General features: G+C 47.7%; 1 protein-coding gene across 1 annotated transcript; it reads left to right on the top strand.

Moving 5' to 3' along the window:
• Positions 1–295: 295 nt before the first annotated feature.
• On the top strand, positions 296–9,087 carry gad2 (glutamate decarboxylase 2). The gene is made up of 16 exons (XM_037455838.2): positions 296–1,104; positions 1,328–1,390; positions 1,503–1,649; positions 2,226–2,459; positions 3,785–3,875; positions 4,533–4,645; positions 4,997–5,112; positions 5,272–5,351; positions 5,525–5,579; positions 5,699–5,815; positions 6,073–6,137; positions 6,264–6,342; positions 6,475–6,624; positions 6,859–6,966; positions 8,055–8,144; positions 8,879–9,087. The coding sequence occupies exons 1-16, from the start codon at positions 1,029–1,031 to the stop codon at positions 9,050–9,052; spliced, it is 1,758 nt and encodes a 585-aa protein (XP_037311735.2). The 5' UTR covers positions 296–1,028; the 3' UTR covers positions 9,053–9,087.
• The last annotated feature ends 7,439 nt before the right edge of the window (positions 9,088–16,526 follow it).

Here is a 16,526-nt window from a genome sequence, read left to right as displayed (position 1 = left end):
ATGCTATTTTAACTGATCTGCTTTTTTGTTCACTGGTTGTACAAACCAGTGAACACCGCATTGCTGGGGGACAAAACAGTGAATGTCAATCTCGCTTTACATGGTAACAGTAATGTCTGCATGTGCGAAAAATGATCACATCTCATGGAGGTGTTCTTTATGAAACAAGCAAACCGCAGTGCGTGAACAAGTCACGTGTAATGCCATCTAAAGGAGAGAGGACGGACCCGCGCGCACTTTTATAGTGTCAGAAGAAGTCTTCCCTCCCTCCGCCGGAGCCCCCCCCCCCCCCCCCTCCCCAAAGAAAAATAGGTCTCCAACTGCAGATGAACTAGTTGGCATTCACGGTCTGCACGGAGGGTGGGTTTAGCACGTGGGACAACATGTTGGGGGGTGGATGGAGTCACGACGCGCGACGCGGCGCAGTTCGTCACGACTTGAAAAGAATCGCGGCGCGGCTTCATCGGTGACGCGACATTTGGATGGAATTTGGACTCGCACGCACCAGCAGCTGCAGCGGGAAGGCGCTTTATTTGACACTACTTTTTGGGGGGGTTGGGTGGGGGCTGCAGTTCGTTTAGATTTTATTTTTATTACCAATTTTCATACCCTCCCCCCCCCCCCACCCCCACCCCAAAAGAAAGACGACATTTCACCGCAGATTTTTCGTTTTTTTTTTTTTGCGCCTGAAGTCTTCGCGCTGTAATTTATAAAAACGAAGTGAATTTCCCACCTGGGAGGACGCTTCTTTCACCCACCCACCTGCACCTGTGGACTCCTTTAAAAGAAAAATAAAAGAACACACCAAGGACTTCTTTTGTTGTTGTGGTTGTTGTTGTTGTTTTCCTCCCACCCGACGCGTCCCTCGCGCGTCTGTCTTGTCGGATGCGCGGCTGTTTTTTTGCGCCGGTCGCAGAGGTTTGGTGAGCTTCAGCGCCGCATCCGCTTCGAACAGCTGCGGGTCGCCGCCTGTGGATGGGCTCGGTCGGTGTCCGTGTCTCCAGCAGCTCCGATAACTACCGGCAACAATGGCATCACCGGGCTTCTGGTCCCTCGGCGCGGATAACGCGGGGGCCAACGCCGGGAGCCAGAGCCCCAGCACGCGTGAGTGGCTTTTTGTGTGGGTTTTTTTTGTGTGTGTGTGTCCAAACCACCCCGCGACGGACAACCCGGGCGCTTCTTTTGTGCTTTGTCTCGACGCGTCTGGGCTGCTGTGATCTCACAGCTGGTTTTGTTTGTTTGTTGTTGTTTGGGAGGTTTCTTTTGCGTTTCCATCTTCCATCATCCGTTCGTCCGTATCTGATTCACGCCTTCATCTCTCTTCCAGCCAGGGCTTGGTGCCAAGCGGCGGCCCAGAAATTATCCGGAGGAATTGGATCCAAATTATGTGGTACGTCGGCTGGGGGGAGTTTTTTAGGGGGAGGGGGGGGGTATTGCAAATATGTCAATTATTTCTTATTTCATTTATATACATTTTTTTTTTGGGGGGGGGGTGTCCAAAGCGCTCCTAAACGTCGGGGAGGGGGAGAAACCCGCCGAGCTGGCCGCCAAGCTGCCGCCGGAGAGCGAGGCGTCGGTTCCCTGCGGCTGCAACAAACCCTGCAACTGCGCCAAAGCGGCCGCGGGCTTCTGCGACCTCTACTCAACAGGTACGAGGCTGTCAAACATCTGTCACATCTGTCCCGCCGAGTCTCTTCGTTTGGGGTTATCGCGATTGCTTCAGTGTAAAAAGGTACAAGTCAGTTATTGTATTTTTTTTTTATGATAGAAAAACATCGGTCAATAAATGAGGGGAAAACCTTGCAAATCGACGTTATATCAATCGATCTCATTCGAATGTCAATGTTAATTGGATCCGCTATATTCTTTGTTCTGAACATTAATTATCCATCCATCCATATATATATATATATATATATATATATATTTAATACAGACAATATTGGGCAGCATTGTTCTGCAGTTTTTCGGAGAGGTGACCTTCAGCGCAATCTCTTGTTTTGAGGTGTTTTAACACCAAAAATCCTTCAATTTATAGGCTTATAAAAATGTAACGAAATGTGGTCCTCTTTTGTCTCGTTTGAATGGCTGCAGCATCATTTTACCAGCAAAAAAAAAAAAAGGCCCACACTCGGTGGACTTAATGTTGCGTGCAAACAGTCGTTTTACGAGTCTTCTCTCCAGAGGTATAAATCCTAAAATGTCTCCCGTGCTGCTGCTTTTAGACCTGCTGCCCGCCCTGGACGGCGACGTCAAAACGATGACCTTCCTGCAGGAAGTCGTGGATATTTTGATGGCCTACATCGTGGAGTCTTTCGACCGGGAAACCAAAGTAATTGATTTCCATTACCCGAACGAGTTGCTCCAGATGAACAACTGGGAGCTGCAGGGCGAGCCGGCCTCGCTGGATGACATCTTGATCAGCTGCCGCGCCACCCTCAAATACGCCATCAAGACAGGTGGGGTTGCGACACGTGCGCCATAAATAGACTGCTATATTTTTGGGGATTTTTGATTTTCCAAACATGCTGAGCGGTTTTATTTTACCACGTTGGGAAATGCTTTAAAGCTTTATTTTTATTGTTTTGCATTTATGAAGGCCTAAAGTCAGGCCTGCAGCTTGTCAACATTTAAAATCTTATAAACATAAATATGAGAAAATATGTAAAGATAAGTCCTGAAAACAGAGATTGCTTGTGATGGAAAATTAAATCTACCAAAAAAAAATGTGACAAGCATCGTCGTTGAAGGATAGCCTCGAACAAACGCACTCAATAGATCTTGTGTTTAAAATAAATAGATGATGCCTATTAAAAAAAAATCCGCCTGGAAGTTGTCCTCCTCCTCCTCCTCCTCCTCTTCCTCCTCCTCCTCCTCCTCCTCCTCCTCCTCCGCCTGACCACCAGACCGATAAATGCAGTGACGCAGTAAATGTGCTTCACCTAGTGGGAGATAATAGGCTAATAACCGCTCTTCATGGGCCAAGTCCATTATTCTCTCCTCGCTGACACACTGGAGAACATTTACAGCACAAGACACATTTCATCCCTCAACAGACGAACACATTTATACATTTATATTTATTTTTGGCAAAAAACAGCTTTGATCCGGCTTTAAATGTTTTTTAAAAAAAATTTAAATTTACAACTAAAATATATTTGTAATGAACAGTATTTGTCAGCAATCCATTTAATAGTATTAACTGGCGTTTATATATTGTCATTTCCGCATCCATTATATATTAACTGTTTATTATAGTAAATATTTATGAACTGCTTATACAACTTGGCTTAAGATAAGGCTAAAGTGTTGCATTGCTTGTTTATAATGTGAATTTAATTGACATTCAAGAGTCAACCCTCATCGTGAATCAGACTTTTACATCCTCTTATTTAGGATGTTTGTTTTTAAAAAAACAAACAAAAAAACATCCACATTTAATCTACTCAGTTTTAAAGCTCCTCTGTGTGGGCTCGATTCTGTTTTGCGGATCCCAGCTGGGAAAAACCCTCCATTTAGACCCTCCGCTGAACTCCCACGCTGCAGATGCAACACGCAACGTGCTCATTATCACTCGCGACGATCTGAGGCGTCGCTGCAGCTGCATTTGTAAGCTGCAATTAAAGCGTTTAGGAGATGACAGCTTCTGTTTCTTTTGCACAAACTGGGCATAAAAACATGGGAGGCGCATCTCAACCCCCCTGCGCCCCCCCCCCATCCTCCCCCCCCTCTCTGAATTTCTCCTTTCTGCTGCTTCTTCTCCCCCCCCCCCCCCCCCCTCCAGCCCATCCCAGGTACTTCAACCAGCTCTCCACGGGGTTGGACATGGTCGGACTGGCGGCCGACTGGCTGACGTCCACCGCCAACACCAACATGTGAGTCACCCGTGATTCCAAATGGCGATAACGATAAAAAAAAAAAAAAAAAATGACATTGGAAATCCATTTCCGGTCCATCCGCGCGCCGCCTGCGCGGCCTGATAGCGGCGCCTGCTTCTTTTTATTCACTCAATCATTGCAAATGAAAAGGGTGAAATGAAAGGCAGATCCTCCCCCCCCACCTCCCTGCCCCTGCCTTTTATTCCTCCCCCTCACCTCGGATCTCCATGGGGATTCAAGGGGAGAAAATTAGCCCTGAAATTAAATTTAGACTAATCTGCAGCACATTTTGGTTTGTGTGTGTGTTTTTGTGCTGATAAACTCTGCCAGTCCGCCTCGTAAGTGTGTGCCAATACCCCCCCCCCAAAAAAGGCCTGCCTCTGGCACAAAGGGAGGAGGGGTGAGGGGGTGGGAGGAGTGTAAAAATGACTGCAGCTAATACATGTATTAGTAGAAATACATTTTCGGAGGGAAATGTCTCTCTTTAGTGCAGTAAAGGTGGTGAAAATGTGAGATCTGTGCACAACAAAGAGCCCGCGTTCCAAAACATCCCAAAACACACAAACCGTTTATTTTTTTTATTTTTTCGAGGATGAGTCATGGCCCACTTAGTGTAACCCACCTGCACCACGTGACGCCCCTCGTGTGACGCAGGTTCACCTATGAGGTGGCTCCTGTGTTCGTGCTGCTGGAGTACGTCACTCTGAAGAAGATGAGGGAGATCGTGGGCTGGCCGGAGGGGCGAGGAGATGGCATTTTTTCTCCCGGTATGTACTCCACCCCCCCCCCCCCTTTCATGGAAGAATGGAACTGTCTGCTCGAGTGTGTGTGTGCGCGTGTGTGTGTTCTGTCATGTGTCAATTTGCATTTAGATGATGTAAATGGGAAACGTTTCAAAGCTAATTAGCATAACATTTAATGCAGAACATTTTTTTGCAACTTAAGCCCCCACCTCGTCGCCCTCCCATCTCTAATTCCGTTTGACACGTGACGAGCTGTCACTGGGGAGCGTGAACTATGTTTTTTTTTTGGGGGGGGGGGCGGGGGGGGGTAGTGTCGACCTTAACTAAACCGTTCCACACGGCCGTGAGTCACGAGGCCCCCCGTCTGTCCTGCAGGGGGGGCGATCTCCAACATGTACGCCATGCTGCTGGCCCGCTTCAAGATGTTCCCCGAAGTCAAGGAGAAAGGAATGTCATCCGTTCCCAGGCTGGTGGCCTTCACATCCGAACATGTAGGCAATATTGTGTCTCTTTAATGTGTGTCAGTGGATCAAATGACGACAAGGGCAAACATTTGCACACTTTGCAACTTTTGTGCATCTGTAAAAGCCGTTGAAAAGACGCTTCAACGCGATCCCCAGTTACAGTTTCCTCGCTTCGTCGTCTTTCAGAGCCATTTCTCCATCAAAAAGGGAGCGGCGGCCCTCGGCATCGGGACGGAGAGCGTCATCTGCATCAAGGCGGATCAGAGGTAACGGCTGCTAAGCTCTTTTCTGGGTCAGGTGTCACATATTTTTGAGTAGGTCCCCCTTTAAACTTCTAAAGCTAAAACTGTATTATATTTCACAAATATGTAAAAAAAAAAAAAACTCAAATATAAATATTGCTGTAGCAGAACGTACGTTTTCTTTTTTCTTTTCGCAGCGGTAAAATGATCCCCGCCGACCTTGAGAGGAGAATACTGGAGGCCAAACAGAAGGTAGCGTGACACACACACACACACTCCTCGTTACGACTACGCCGCCGGCCGCCATGTGCGATCACTTCCTGACCCCCCCCCCCCCCCCCCCCCACCCCCCCTCCCTCCCCTCTCTGCAGGGCTTCGTTCCCTTCTTTGTGAGCGCCACGGCCGGAACCACCGTGTACGGAGCTTTCGACCCTCTCATCGCCATATCCGACATCTGCAAAAAGTACAGCGTCTGGATGCACGTGGACGTGAGTGAGACTCTGTTGTCCTGCTGCCAGTTGACCCCGATAGGAGCCGCCCATTTCCCGTCCAACACGGGGGGGGGTGGAAGCAGAAAATTAGAGATCGGGTTCTCAACTCAACGTTATTAGGCCGGAAAATACAGACATGCTATAAAAAACATTAGTTCTTCTGACATTAAGGAGCTTTTTGAAAGCTTACAAGAACCGAGTGTCCCTCAAAGGGACAGCGTCACGTGATGATGATTGTCGTTGTGTGCCGACAGGGTGCGTGGGGGGGAAGTCTCCTCATGTCCCGGAGACACAGGTGGAAGCTGGATGGAGTTGACAGGCAAGTTCAATTACTTGTCCAGCATTTTTTTTCCAAAGGGGGCGGGGCATAAACCACTCTGATAAGAAGCTAAAGAGCCTTTTTAGTAACGTAAAGGGGGGGTTGCTCCATGTTAACTGACTGCAGGGCCAATTCAGTGACGTGGAACCCACACAAGATGATGTCCGTCCCTCTGCAGTGTTCGGCCCTGCTGGTCAGAGAGGAGGTAGGCCCCTCACACACACACACACACACACACACACACACACACACACACACACACACACACACACACACACACACTGTGCACGGGAGGATCTGTTTTTCTTGTTGCTAACGTTCTGGATTCTCTTTTTAGGGTCTGATGCAGAACTGCAACCAGATGCACGCCTGCTACCTGTTCCAGCAGGACAAGCACTACGACCTCTCCTACGACACCGGGGACAAGGCGCTGCAGTGCGGGCGCCACGTGGACATCTTCAAGCTGTGGCTCATGTGGAGGGCGAAGGTAGTTTGCTGCATGCCTCCACATAGCAAAAGACTTTATTGGAGTCAAACCCTGAACGAAATCCTCATATAGGCTTCTTTTCAAGCTAAGTTTGACCCGCAAGATGTTTCTCTAATGAATTCTGCTCTTCCTGAGGTAAATGCTCGAATGGCCTTTACACACAGAGGGTTTTCGACTTGGGCCCTGGCAAGTAAACACATTCGGGCACAGATTCACATGTTTTCTCCTCGACAGGGCACCATCGGGTTCGAGGCCCAAATAGACAAGTGTCTGGAGCTGTCAGAGTACCTCTACAACAAGATCAAAGACAGAGAAGGATACGAGATGGTCTTCGATGGGAAGGTATGTCCTGACAACGTGTCATCATACATTCCCCATAACCTGAGAAGAGCTCTGTGTCCTCACGGATGCTGGGGGGGGGGGGGCAGGGGGGGGGGGAGCTGATGGACACGCGGCGGACTCCTGCTTTGTGTTTGATGAATGCCACTTTTTACCTCTGGCTCCCAGTGTAATGCCTGGCTATTATGTCGAATGAATAGCGCAGCGGCCGGTAATTGCTCATATGCATATGAATGGCGGCGTCTGAAATATCCATCGCCCCCCCTCCCCGCAAACATCGCAGCCCTACGAAGGGGGTTATTAAGCTAAAAAAAACTCTTTTTTTTGCAGGAGAAGTGCGAGCTCCTTAGTGTGTTTTGTTGTATTTCGAGGCTAATTGTTTCTGAGCCACAAAAGGGCCGCAGCATCATGACCCAAAGGGCGATGGGGGTAGGGAGGGGGGGAGGGGGGGGGGGGGCAGGTGTTCACTGGTCTGCAGCTCTCGCCGTCGCAACGATCTGCCGCCGGATGGACTGGACCGCAGCGGCTCGTATAAACGAGGGTGGCGTGCATGGCCGGTCAGCTGTAGGTAATGAAGGGGCTGCACCTCGGGAGGCCGAGGAGGGGGGGGGGGGGCTGTCATGGATTTCCTTAGTTTGTGGTCTTTGTAGGGGGTTCCAGAAAAGGGGATTGGTGTACTGCACCTGTAATTTGCTTTAAGATCACATCTAGCATCTCCTGGTTTTATGAGAATCCTTTAGCATTGAAGCTGACGTGTTATTCTCAAAATGGAATTTAGCTTTAGCTGCTGAATGTGACAGTGAAGATAAATTAGTCCGTTAGCCGGTCTGTGCTGGTGAGTGTTTACACAAATACTGAATACAAGGCAGCTGTATAACAGCTAATATTCTGCACATCATTATTTGGATGGGATTCTCAAAGGAATCCGACGTGCTGCTGATTTTGATGCTTCCACTGGGAGGCGCCAAAGAGCCAGACAAAGTGGCTTTAAAACGCCCGTCGCGTTGACGCATCCCCTCGGACCCAAGTGTGCATGTTTCGCTTCTCCGTGGCGGTTAATTCCTGTCACCCCCCCTTGTGTGTCCCCACAGCCTCAGCACACCAACGTCTGCTTCTGGTACCTCCCCCCCGGGATCCGCTACATGGAGGACAAAGAGGAGAGGAAGAAACACTTGAGCAAGGTGGGAGGGGAGATAAGAAGCCCGACTCACGATATCTACCAGAAAACACCTTTTGTTTCGCCGCCACGAGCCTCTCGCTCCCCTCCGGCTTGACCACCGCACCCCAATTAGGGACAACATGGCCGCCGCTTGTCCTCGGGATTAACGGAACGCTTGGCCATGCATTAGGTGTAGTTAGTACAGCGTGACAGTGACACTCACAGGGGGGGAGGGGTATCCCAGTGGGGCTATTAGGTGAGCTAACAAGGGGGGGGGCTGCTTATTGAATAGAGCAATAGAGCTCGTTGCCCCCCCGCAGCGTCTGTCTCTGCACGTCCACGTTCCTTCAGCTTCCTGAGGTTTGGCCTCCTCGGCTCCGGCACTCAACCCCCCCCCCCGATGACGGGGGGGTGACGTGATGCAGAGGAAGCCGTCCAAACCTGGACTGGAAAGACTGGAAAATTGTCCACAAAAAAAAAAAAAAAAAAAAACACAGACTGATTTGACATCGATCTGCAGCTGCTTGATTGATTTGGTGCAAAAACTACAAAGGGACACCTGCAAGAGATTAAGGGGGGATTACGTGATGCGAGCTGCAGGACAGAGCTGCACTGCAGCGTTTATACTGAAAGTATAAAGTAACTAACAATGCCACTGTGTAAAGATACTTGGTACGAGCCCTGCACCCAAAAAAAAAGAATTCTAAAATGGTATTCTTAAATCTGCACCATTCATTTTTTTTTTTTCATTTTCAGGTGGCCCCGGTGATTAAGGCCAGGATGATGGAGTACGGCACAACCATGGTCAGCTACCAGCCGCAGGGGGACAAGGTCAACTTTTTCCGCATGGTGATCTCCAATCCGGCGGCGACCTTCGAGGACATCGACTTTCTTATCGAGGAGATCGAGCGACTGGGCCAGGATCTATAAGAATCCCCCCCCCCCCCCATACCCCCCCCCTGCTTCTTCCCCCTTGACGGATGCATTGTTTGTCGTGAATGTACTGGTAAACCATTTATTTTCTCTCTCTCTCTCTCTCTCTCCTCCAAAAGTCACATATTTAAGAGTATATTTGAGGAAGAAAAAAAAAAAGAAAAAGATCTACGTCTCTAATGTATTGTAGCGTTGCCGTGGACCCACCGGGTCCAAAGCTCTGTAAAAGTGCTTCTGTCTGCCTTTCGTATGGCGTAGTAGATCCCAGTAGGTGATGTAACTCGTACTTTTTGTGATTATGAAACGCTTGTGCAATAAGTCGACAAGGAAGAGTTTTTTTTTATTTTAGTTTTTTTTGGATCATTTCTCATTTGCAGAGTATGTCGTTAAGTGCCAAACGTGGTTGTGTTCTGTTGTAACTTTACACTTTAAACTAAAGGAAACAAAAAAGCACTTCGGCTTACCTCAGCTCAGTCAACTGCCTTTCCATCTGCACATAGTACTTCAAGCCGCCATGTTGGACCTTGTTCTCCCGACCTGGTGGCGTGAAGCGGCGCGTTTATCCTCCCTTTGGCACACAGGCGCTTCTCTCCAGTGCGACTAAGGTCGTAAAGGCCCGTCGGTCTGCTGCTCAGATCCAAATGGGCATCGTTTCCAACCAGGCTTCATGCTTTAAGCTGTGCTGAGTGGGCTTTACGTGACGCGATGATCATCTAAAATGAGAATAATCCACATCCAAGAGTAAAGTTGCAATCCTTAATGATGTTCAATTTGTTCAAATAGTTCTGCTACAATAAATGACGTAGCCATTCTAATTATTTTATTATTACTTTACAGCAGTTTAATCCGCCTTTACTGCTTAAAATGCAAATTGTGCACAAGGGAATCAAGTTCTGACAACATTAGATGTCACTATTTATTTCCCATTATCCCACTGATGACATAAGCTTTCTGGGCCAGTGGGCATAGAAAATATAATACTCCCAAACATTGTTCCTGACAGCTTTTTGGAAATTATATTTAAAGGAATAGAACTTTAAAGGAACCTCTCAGTGAAGTTCTAGTTGTCGGTGATGTTTTTTGGATGAGCACTTAATGAAATATCCAGGACCTTTTAAGAAAACTGGGATTGTGACAATAAAGGCGTTTAGTCAGAGCAAAGGAAGTTCTACCTGCATACCTGACATCTATTGCACTAAACCAGGAGGAGGAGGAACCTCCCTCAGCATCGCAACAGAGATTTCTGCTTTATTCATTCACAAGCAATATTCAAGTATGGGTCCAATCTATATATCCTGCAAAAAAAAAGAAGAAAAAAATCCAATTCAAGCGTTCAGTAGTTAACGATAATCAATAATCAAGTCCGCTACTAGCTCAACTAGAGACGTGTAGGCAGGTTAGTTGGTGCAAAGGGAACCCTGGGTTTAAAAAAAAGCAGAGGTTCAGAAGCAGTTTCATTAGAACGAGTTAGAAAAGCACAAACACGGTCGCTCAGTGCACAATCACTTTTGATCATAGGTTGTAAATAGTATTTCAAGATGTCCTAAGTACATATCTTTGTGTATACATAAGTGTATATAAGACGTATAGCCAGAGACTATTTGTGGGTTAAAGTAATTCATATTTTCTCTATCTCCAAAAATAGATGACCTGTATTTTCATCCTGTTTGTCCTAACGGTTTTTGTCCCCTGTTTGTGTGTGTGTGTGTGTGCGCGTGCATGCATGCGTGCGTGTGTGTGTGTGTGTGTGTGTGTGCGTCAGTTACTCGACTTGGTTTATGACTCTTCTAGCTATTTCAAAGAAAACGTGTTTCAGGGACTGGCTTTAAAGAAACCGACAGATTTCACCTCCAAACACCTGCGAGTCTTTTGCTCGGAGACTCCGGTGTTTGGATTTTAGATGAATATGCAAAAGCCATTTTTTGACTCTGAAGCCCTGTGTTTTTTCGTGCACAAGTGAATACTTGACGGCATGTGCCAATGTGTACCTTAGTGTGTTTGTAACTGTGTTGCCTTAGTATAAACTTGCCAGTATCGTCTAGTCCCCCTCCCCCCCCCACCCCCTCCCCTCAAAGGGGCGGTCGTGCACTTTAGAGTATACACATGACCTAATAACGTCTGATGTCCAATCGTTGTTCATAAGTTGATGTTTAAAAAAAAAAAAAGTACTCAAATGTAACTTGGTCTGAATGTGACACGAGTCAAGGGTCTTTTGGAGTTCCTTTTATTTCACATATTTATTTGACAAGACGAAAGTCTTACAGAAAACGGCCAACATTTTAGATGTTGGCCAAACGAATCGGCCTCAACACCGTGACCCGGACGACGTCGGCGTTGCCGCGGCGACGCAGGGGGCCTCGGCGCGGCGGCCCCCTCGGACGTGTTTCTTCTCCCGCTGCTGCTGCTGCTGCTAGACTCGCCTCCTTTTGCACGTGCATGCGACGCCTCGCCTATCCGGCTTGCTCGATATCTCCTATCTATCTATTTCTATACATGTAAACACATATAAATATATATATATATACACACAGTGTGCGTAGCTCCTGTAATTAGCTTCAGTGTCCGACGTGTAGCTTTAGCCTGTAGATTAGCGTGCCGTCGCTATCGCCTTTACGCGTGATTCTCTGTTTTCTCTCTCCGGGCTTCCTGTAAAAGTTTCTCCGTGCCGCAAGCATGCTTAACCTCGCCCGCCCCCCCCCCCCCCCCGCGCTTGATCTGACTCTCGCTCTATCCTCCGTCTATTTCCTTCTGCTTGAAGACTGTCGCCGCTCTGAACGTAAAGTATTACATATATTTATATATATCTAGCTGTCTATCTATCTATCTATCTATCTATCTATCTGTGTGTGTGTGTGTGTGTGTTGTCCCTCAGCATGTCTCTCTGAACGCTCTTCCCTGCGCCTGTGCCACCTTTTCTCTCTTTCTCTCTTCCCGCTTCGGTCTTCTCTAGCAGTGACCCCGTGACCCCTCGCGCTGCCCTCCGAAGTCGCTTCGGGTCGCCCCGTGTGGTTCGGTTTCTTTTCGGGTCCCCCGGCGTCACGGTGACGGGGACGATTGTCGATTTTTTTGTTCCGTTTTGTTTCGCCCTGGAGGCCCTTGACTCGGAATCGATAAGATGTAGACTTGATTGTCCAGAAGCTTGTCCAACGCAAGTGTGTTTTTTTAGCCTTTAACTCAAGTGCAGAAAATAATGAAGATATTCCCTGGTTTCTCACTTAAGGGGAATTTATTGTTTGTCAAACAATTAAAACCCCCGCTGCAGTTGGCGTATGATTTGAAGTCGTATGGTCGTATGTTGTGCAAACTGCCATGCTTGCTTCTCTCAAACATTCATTTGTCCTGAACTGTATGTTAAAATTGGGAAAATAGAAATAAATATTGTCGAAACAAAGATAATTGGAATCTTTTTTTTTTTTTTTTGTAACAATCTCTGTTGTTTGTGCTTCAATCTGTTTGTGAAAAGCTTTTGAAGGGAGGACCAATCAGGGAGTGCATGCTAGTTACATAAAGGAAGGAATAAAAACAAGAAGCCACTTATAAGCTGCATTGGCCTCTAGGTGGCACTGCAGCTCCACCAGTCAGAGAATTCTGACCTTTACTCCGAACTAAGCAAAGCAAATGGGGCCGAAACTTTTGGCAAATCCAAATGATTTTCTGTTTGTTGTCTCAACAAGCTGTTTTTTTTTTTTTTTTTTTACATTTGGCTCGAACTCATCCCTGATTAAAACATCCTTGTATGTCCAAGCGAAATGAAACAAAAGCATCCCCAGAGTGTGGGAACCGTTCCCAGATGTTTCACCTCATCACTCCCCCTCGGACGCAGATAATAAGGAGTTGGATACGAGGGGGATGATCTCCGCGCGGGGACTCCCCGCGTTGCTTTTACTTAAGTGATGGCGGTGATAAAAGCGACACGCCGCGTTGGAGACGAAACATCTGGGCTGCACACGGTCAGCGGGCTCTGCAGGAACCGGATGGTTGAACAATACAAATATGACATTTGGTTTGCTCAGTTCTTTGCATAGTGGTGTTTTTTGATTGCATTTTTGGCAAAGCTTCATTTGTGGCCCAAAGCGATGAGAAGGTCCTCGAACTGCAAAGCGGGACATGAGAAGTGTCCCTTCGGCAGGACGAGGTCCGTCTCTGTTTGCGTCCCCTTGTACAAACTTTGTTTCTTGTTTTGTTTTTTTTTCAACAAAAGGTTTTTACACTTTGAAGCAAAATGTTTACAACCTGTAGATGAAACTGCAAACATTTAAGCCGAGACGTACAGTTACATATGTCCAGGTGACTAGAAGCGTTACGATTCTTTGTCTCAGGACAATCAATGTTCTTGATTTTCTCAGCACCTTTTAAGTTTGCTCTGTAGTTTTAACACACAGCAAATACTAAAATAAAATCTACCTGAAAGGCAGCACAGGCAGACAAATCATTGATTGCAAAAACGTAACTTTGAGTTGATTTTGTGATGCGATGAATGAAACGTCTTCATGACACATGAAGTCAACGTGTGCGCTGTCCAAAGCCCACGTGGTGGGTTTTAGGATCCACCCTTTGTCACAGAGACATCATTTCTCCTTCAGGGGAATCGCTTACGTCTGCTCTTGAGACCCCATTTGGGATTCATTTGGTGCCGTGGGACCGAATTAGTTTCTCTCTCTCATCTCCCTGACGGCACGGGGCGTTTTCCTCTTTACAGACGCACAGTTAACAAAACGAGTAATGGCACCAGGAGCACCCCGGGGCCCGGGCCTGGTGCGGCCCGCTCTGGAACCCACGCGTGACCCGCGCAGAACACACGGCTCGCGCACAGCAGGAATGTAGCAAGTTACTCTCCTCTCTGATTTATGAGCAAAGCAGCAGATGGTGAGCTCCGGGCCGACCAAAGCTCTCCGACAGAGACACCGGAAGGACTCTCTTCTCTACACGACGTGTGTGTGTGTGTGTGTGTGTGTGTGTGTGTGTGTGTGTGTGTGTGTGTGTGCCAAACAGATTTAACTCCGTTCGACTGAGCGACAGTTCATCAAATCCTCTCCCCCTCCATGTTTGAAAGCGACCGGCCTTTTCCCAAACAGCTTCCAACCGCCGGCTTCTCAGATGGTTCTGAGTAAACAAACCAACCGGCACCTCGGGTCACGACCTTTTGGCCTCCTGCACTAAAGAGCCTGACATGATACACGGCCATCCAACCGCAGTCTGGCTTCCCTCCTCCCCACATAGAGGCCACAGCTCCTCCAGTTGTTAATGTCCTCGTGTCCTCCTCAAAAACGAGAGGAGAGAAAAAGTGCACCAAACCTCTCCTGCTGGGTTTGCATCCGCATCAACAAACATGGATGCCGGACAATTCACGCCAAAGGTTCTCTGCGACGGGCACCTTGTCAAAGTCAGCGGTGCTCATCAGCTTCACCGACCTTCGCGGTGCTACTTAAACACACACTGTTCTGTGTCAAAGCAACGCGCACACACACACACACACAACTCAACTTATTGTGGTGCACAATCAGTCATTGGTATGGATGCATTGAGTGAGATGTGTTCATGTGTAAGAAAAACAAAGGAACCTGAGGGACCACCGGGGATGTGAGAGAGAGAGAGAGAGAGAGAGAGAGAGAGAGCATCTCCCACACCACGCCTATGATTCATCATCATCAGCATGACGGGCCTCCCTCCCTGTTGCATGTACTTGGCATACTGCACACACACACACACACACACACACACACACACACACACACACACACACACACACACACACACACACACACACACACACACACACACACACACACACACAGGTGTTTATTTCCATGGCTGTGGAGGTTTGGATTGCCCTTGATGCGGCGATGATTAGGGTCAGCAGGAGAACATGAAAAACTCAATTTTGCATTCCTGGTGATCAGGGAAACTTCAGCAGACGCTAGCGGGAACTATGCGGAGGCCTCGCCAAGTCCGGGAAGGAGAGACGCAGCGCGTCCAGCGCGATTACCGTCAGTGTCGGGTTGAAGGTTTTCGGATCTTCAGGAACACCCCCAAGGAGAGAAAGTACTCCTCGTGCCGGAGGAACCGCTCAGCTGCGCAGAACATCTGAGGTAATTCCAAAGTGGTCGCGTGGTCGCCTTTGTCTTCACAGGCCGCCCAACCTGAATCCCACTGATGTGTGTTTGTGGCGTCCGACCTGCCAGCCCGTTCCCTCGTGCTGCCCCGGCAGCTCCTCTAATGAGGAGAGGATGATCGAGAACTAGCAGTTAACAGAGAATCCCCCGAGATACGAAGTAGTAACAAATCAAAGGGTTACCACGGCAACCGGTTGGTTCAGCACATCCAAATAGACTCGTACTCGTTGCTTGTTTATTCACACTGAAGGATTGAGTCTGTGTATCAAAGAATGGTGTCATTTCAGTTTTGTTCTTTTTACTTTGATGTTTTCATTCAATTTGAACGGCAAGATGAACAATTTGGTAATTGGTACCAAACTTTTTGCAATATGTGAAGTTTTTTTCTTCTTTTTCCAATGGATCTAATTTCAGAATTCGGATCATTTCTAAACGATTCATTCTTAAAAGAACCCAATAAGCTCAACGACATCATTACCGACTTCCTTCACACCCCATAAATCCGCTGTCGAGTACCGGCGAAACAAACTGCGGCGGGTTGCAGCATCAGAGCCGACCACATGGTCTCAGGGCTTTTACAGTAACATCCGCTTGTGATTAAAGCCAGCCCCCGTCTCCGGCTTTGTCCTTTTTTAAGTCAACATCGGAGCAGGTCTGGGACGCATCCACTCTTGCACACCATGCATTGAGTTGTAAAGTATTGAGTAAAATACTTCATAAACATTTTTAAAAAACAACCCCCCCCCAAAAAAAAAAAAAAAAAAAAGAGTCCTATTAGACGTTGGGGAACTGCGAGGTTGTGGTAACAGATCTGCAGTCATTAAAGAGTCTGAAAGAACTCCAAACACAAAAATAAACTCACAACAGATGCACCGCGGTGATGAATGATTTCTCTCCGTTTGCGGCCCATCGAGCCGAGTGTGGCACCTCCCACCGCAGCATTCACGGGTCGAATTTCATTCGAACGAGGCGTCTGATCTGTTCCAAAAACTTTGATTGTCTGATGGAATATCAAAGCAGCATAGTAGACATATTATTTTTAAGGACGGCATGTGCGTGTAAAAGGCCCCTCTCCGTCACAACAAGCCAACAACAGTGCAATTACAGTCTTTTGTTCCACTGTCAACTCAGCAGATTAAAGGAGCTTCAGAGACAGACTTTTCCGATGTGGACACGCCCCTCGGGGGGGGGTTCCGTCCCCCTCCCTGATGTCTCTGAAGGTCTTCGCAAAGCTGCGGGTCTCATTCGAATCTACAGCGTCGCACATCTGGAGCGCTGCTCACTTCAAACACCTGTTTTCAATCCAGGCAGCCGACGGAAAACATTTGAAAAAACGTTTTTTAACATCCAGCCCGTTT

Source organism: Pungitius pungitius, chromosome 19 (genome assembly GCF_949316345.1).
Source record: "Pungitius pungitius chromosome 19, fPunPun2.1, whole genome shotgun sequence".
Classification (NCBI taxonomy): domain Eukaryota; kingdom Metazoa; phylum Chordata; class Actinopteri; order Perciformes; family Gasterosteidae; genus Pungitius; species Pungitius pungitius.
Note: the sequence above shows the minus strand (reverse complement) of the source record. Positions and strands in the feature narration are given on the sequence as shown.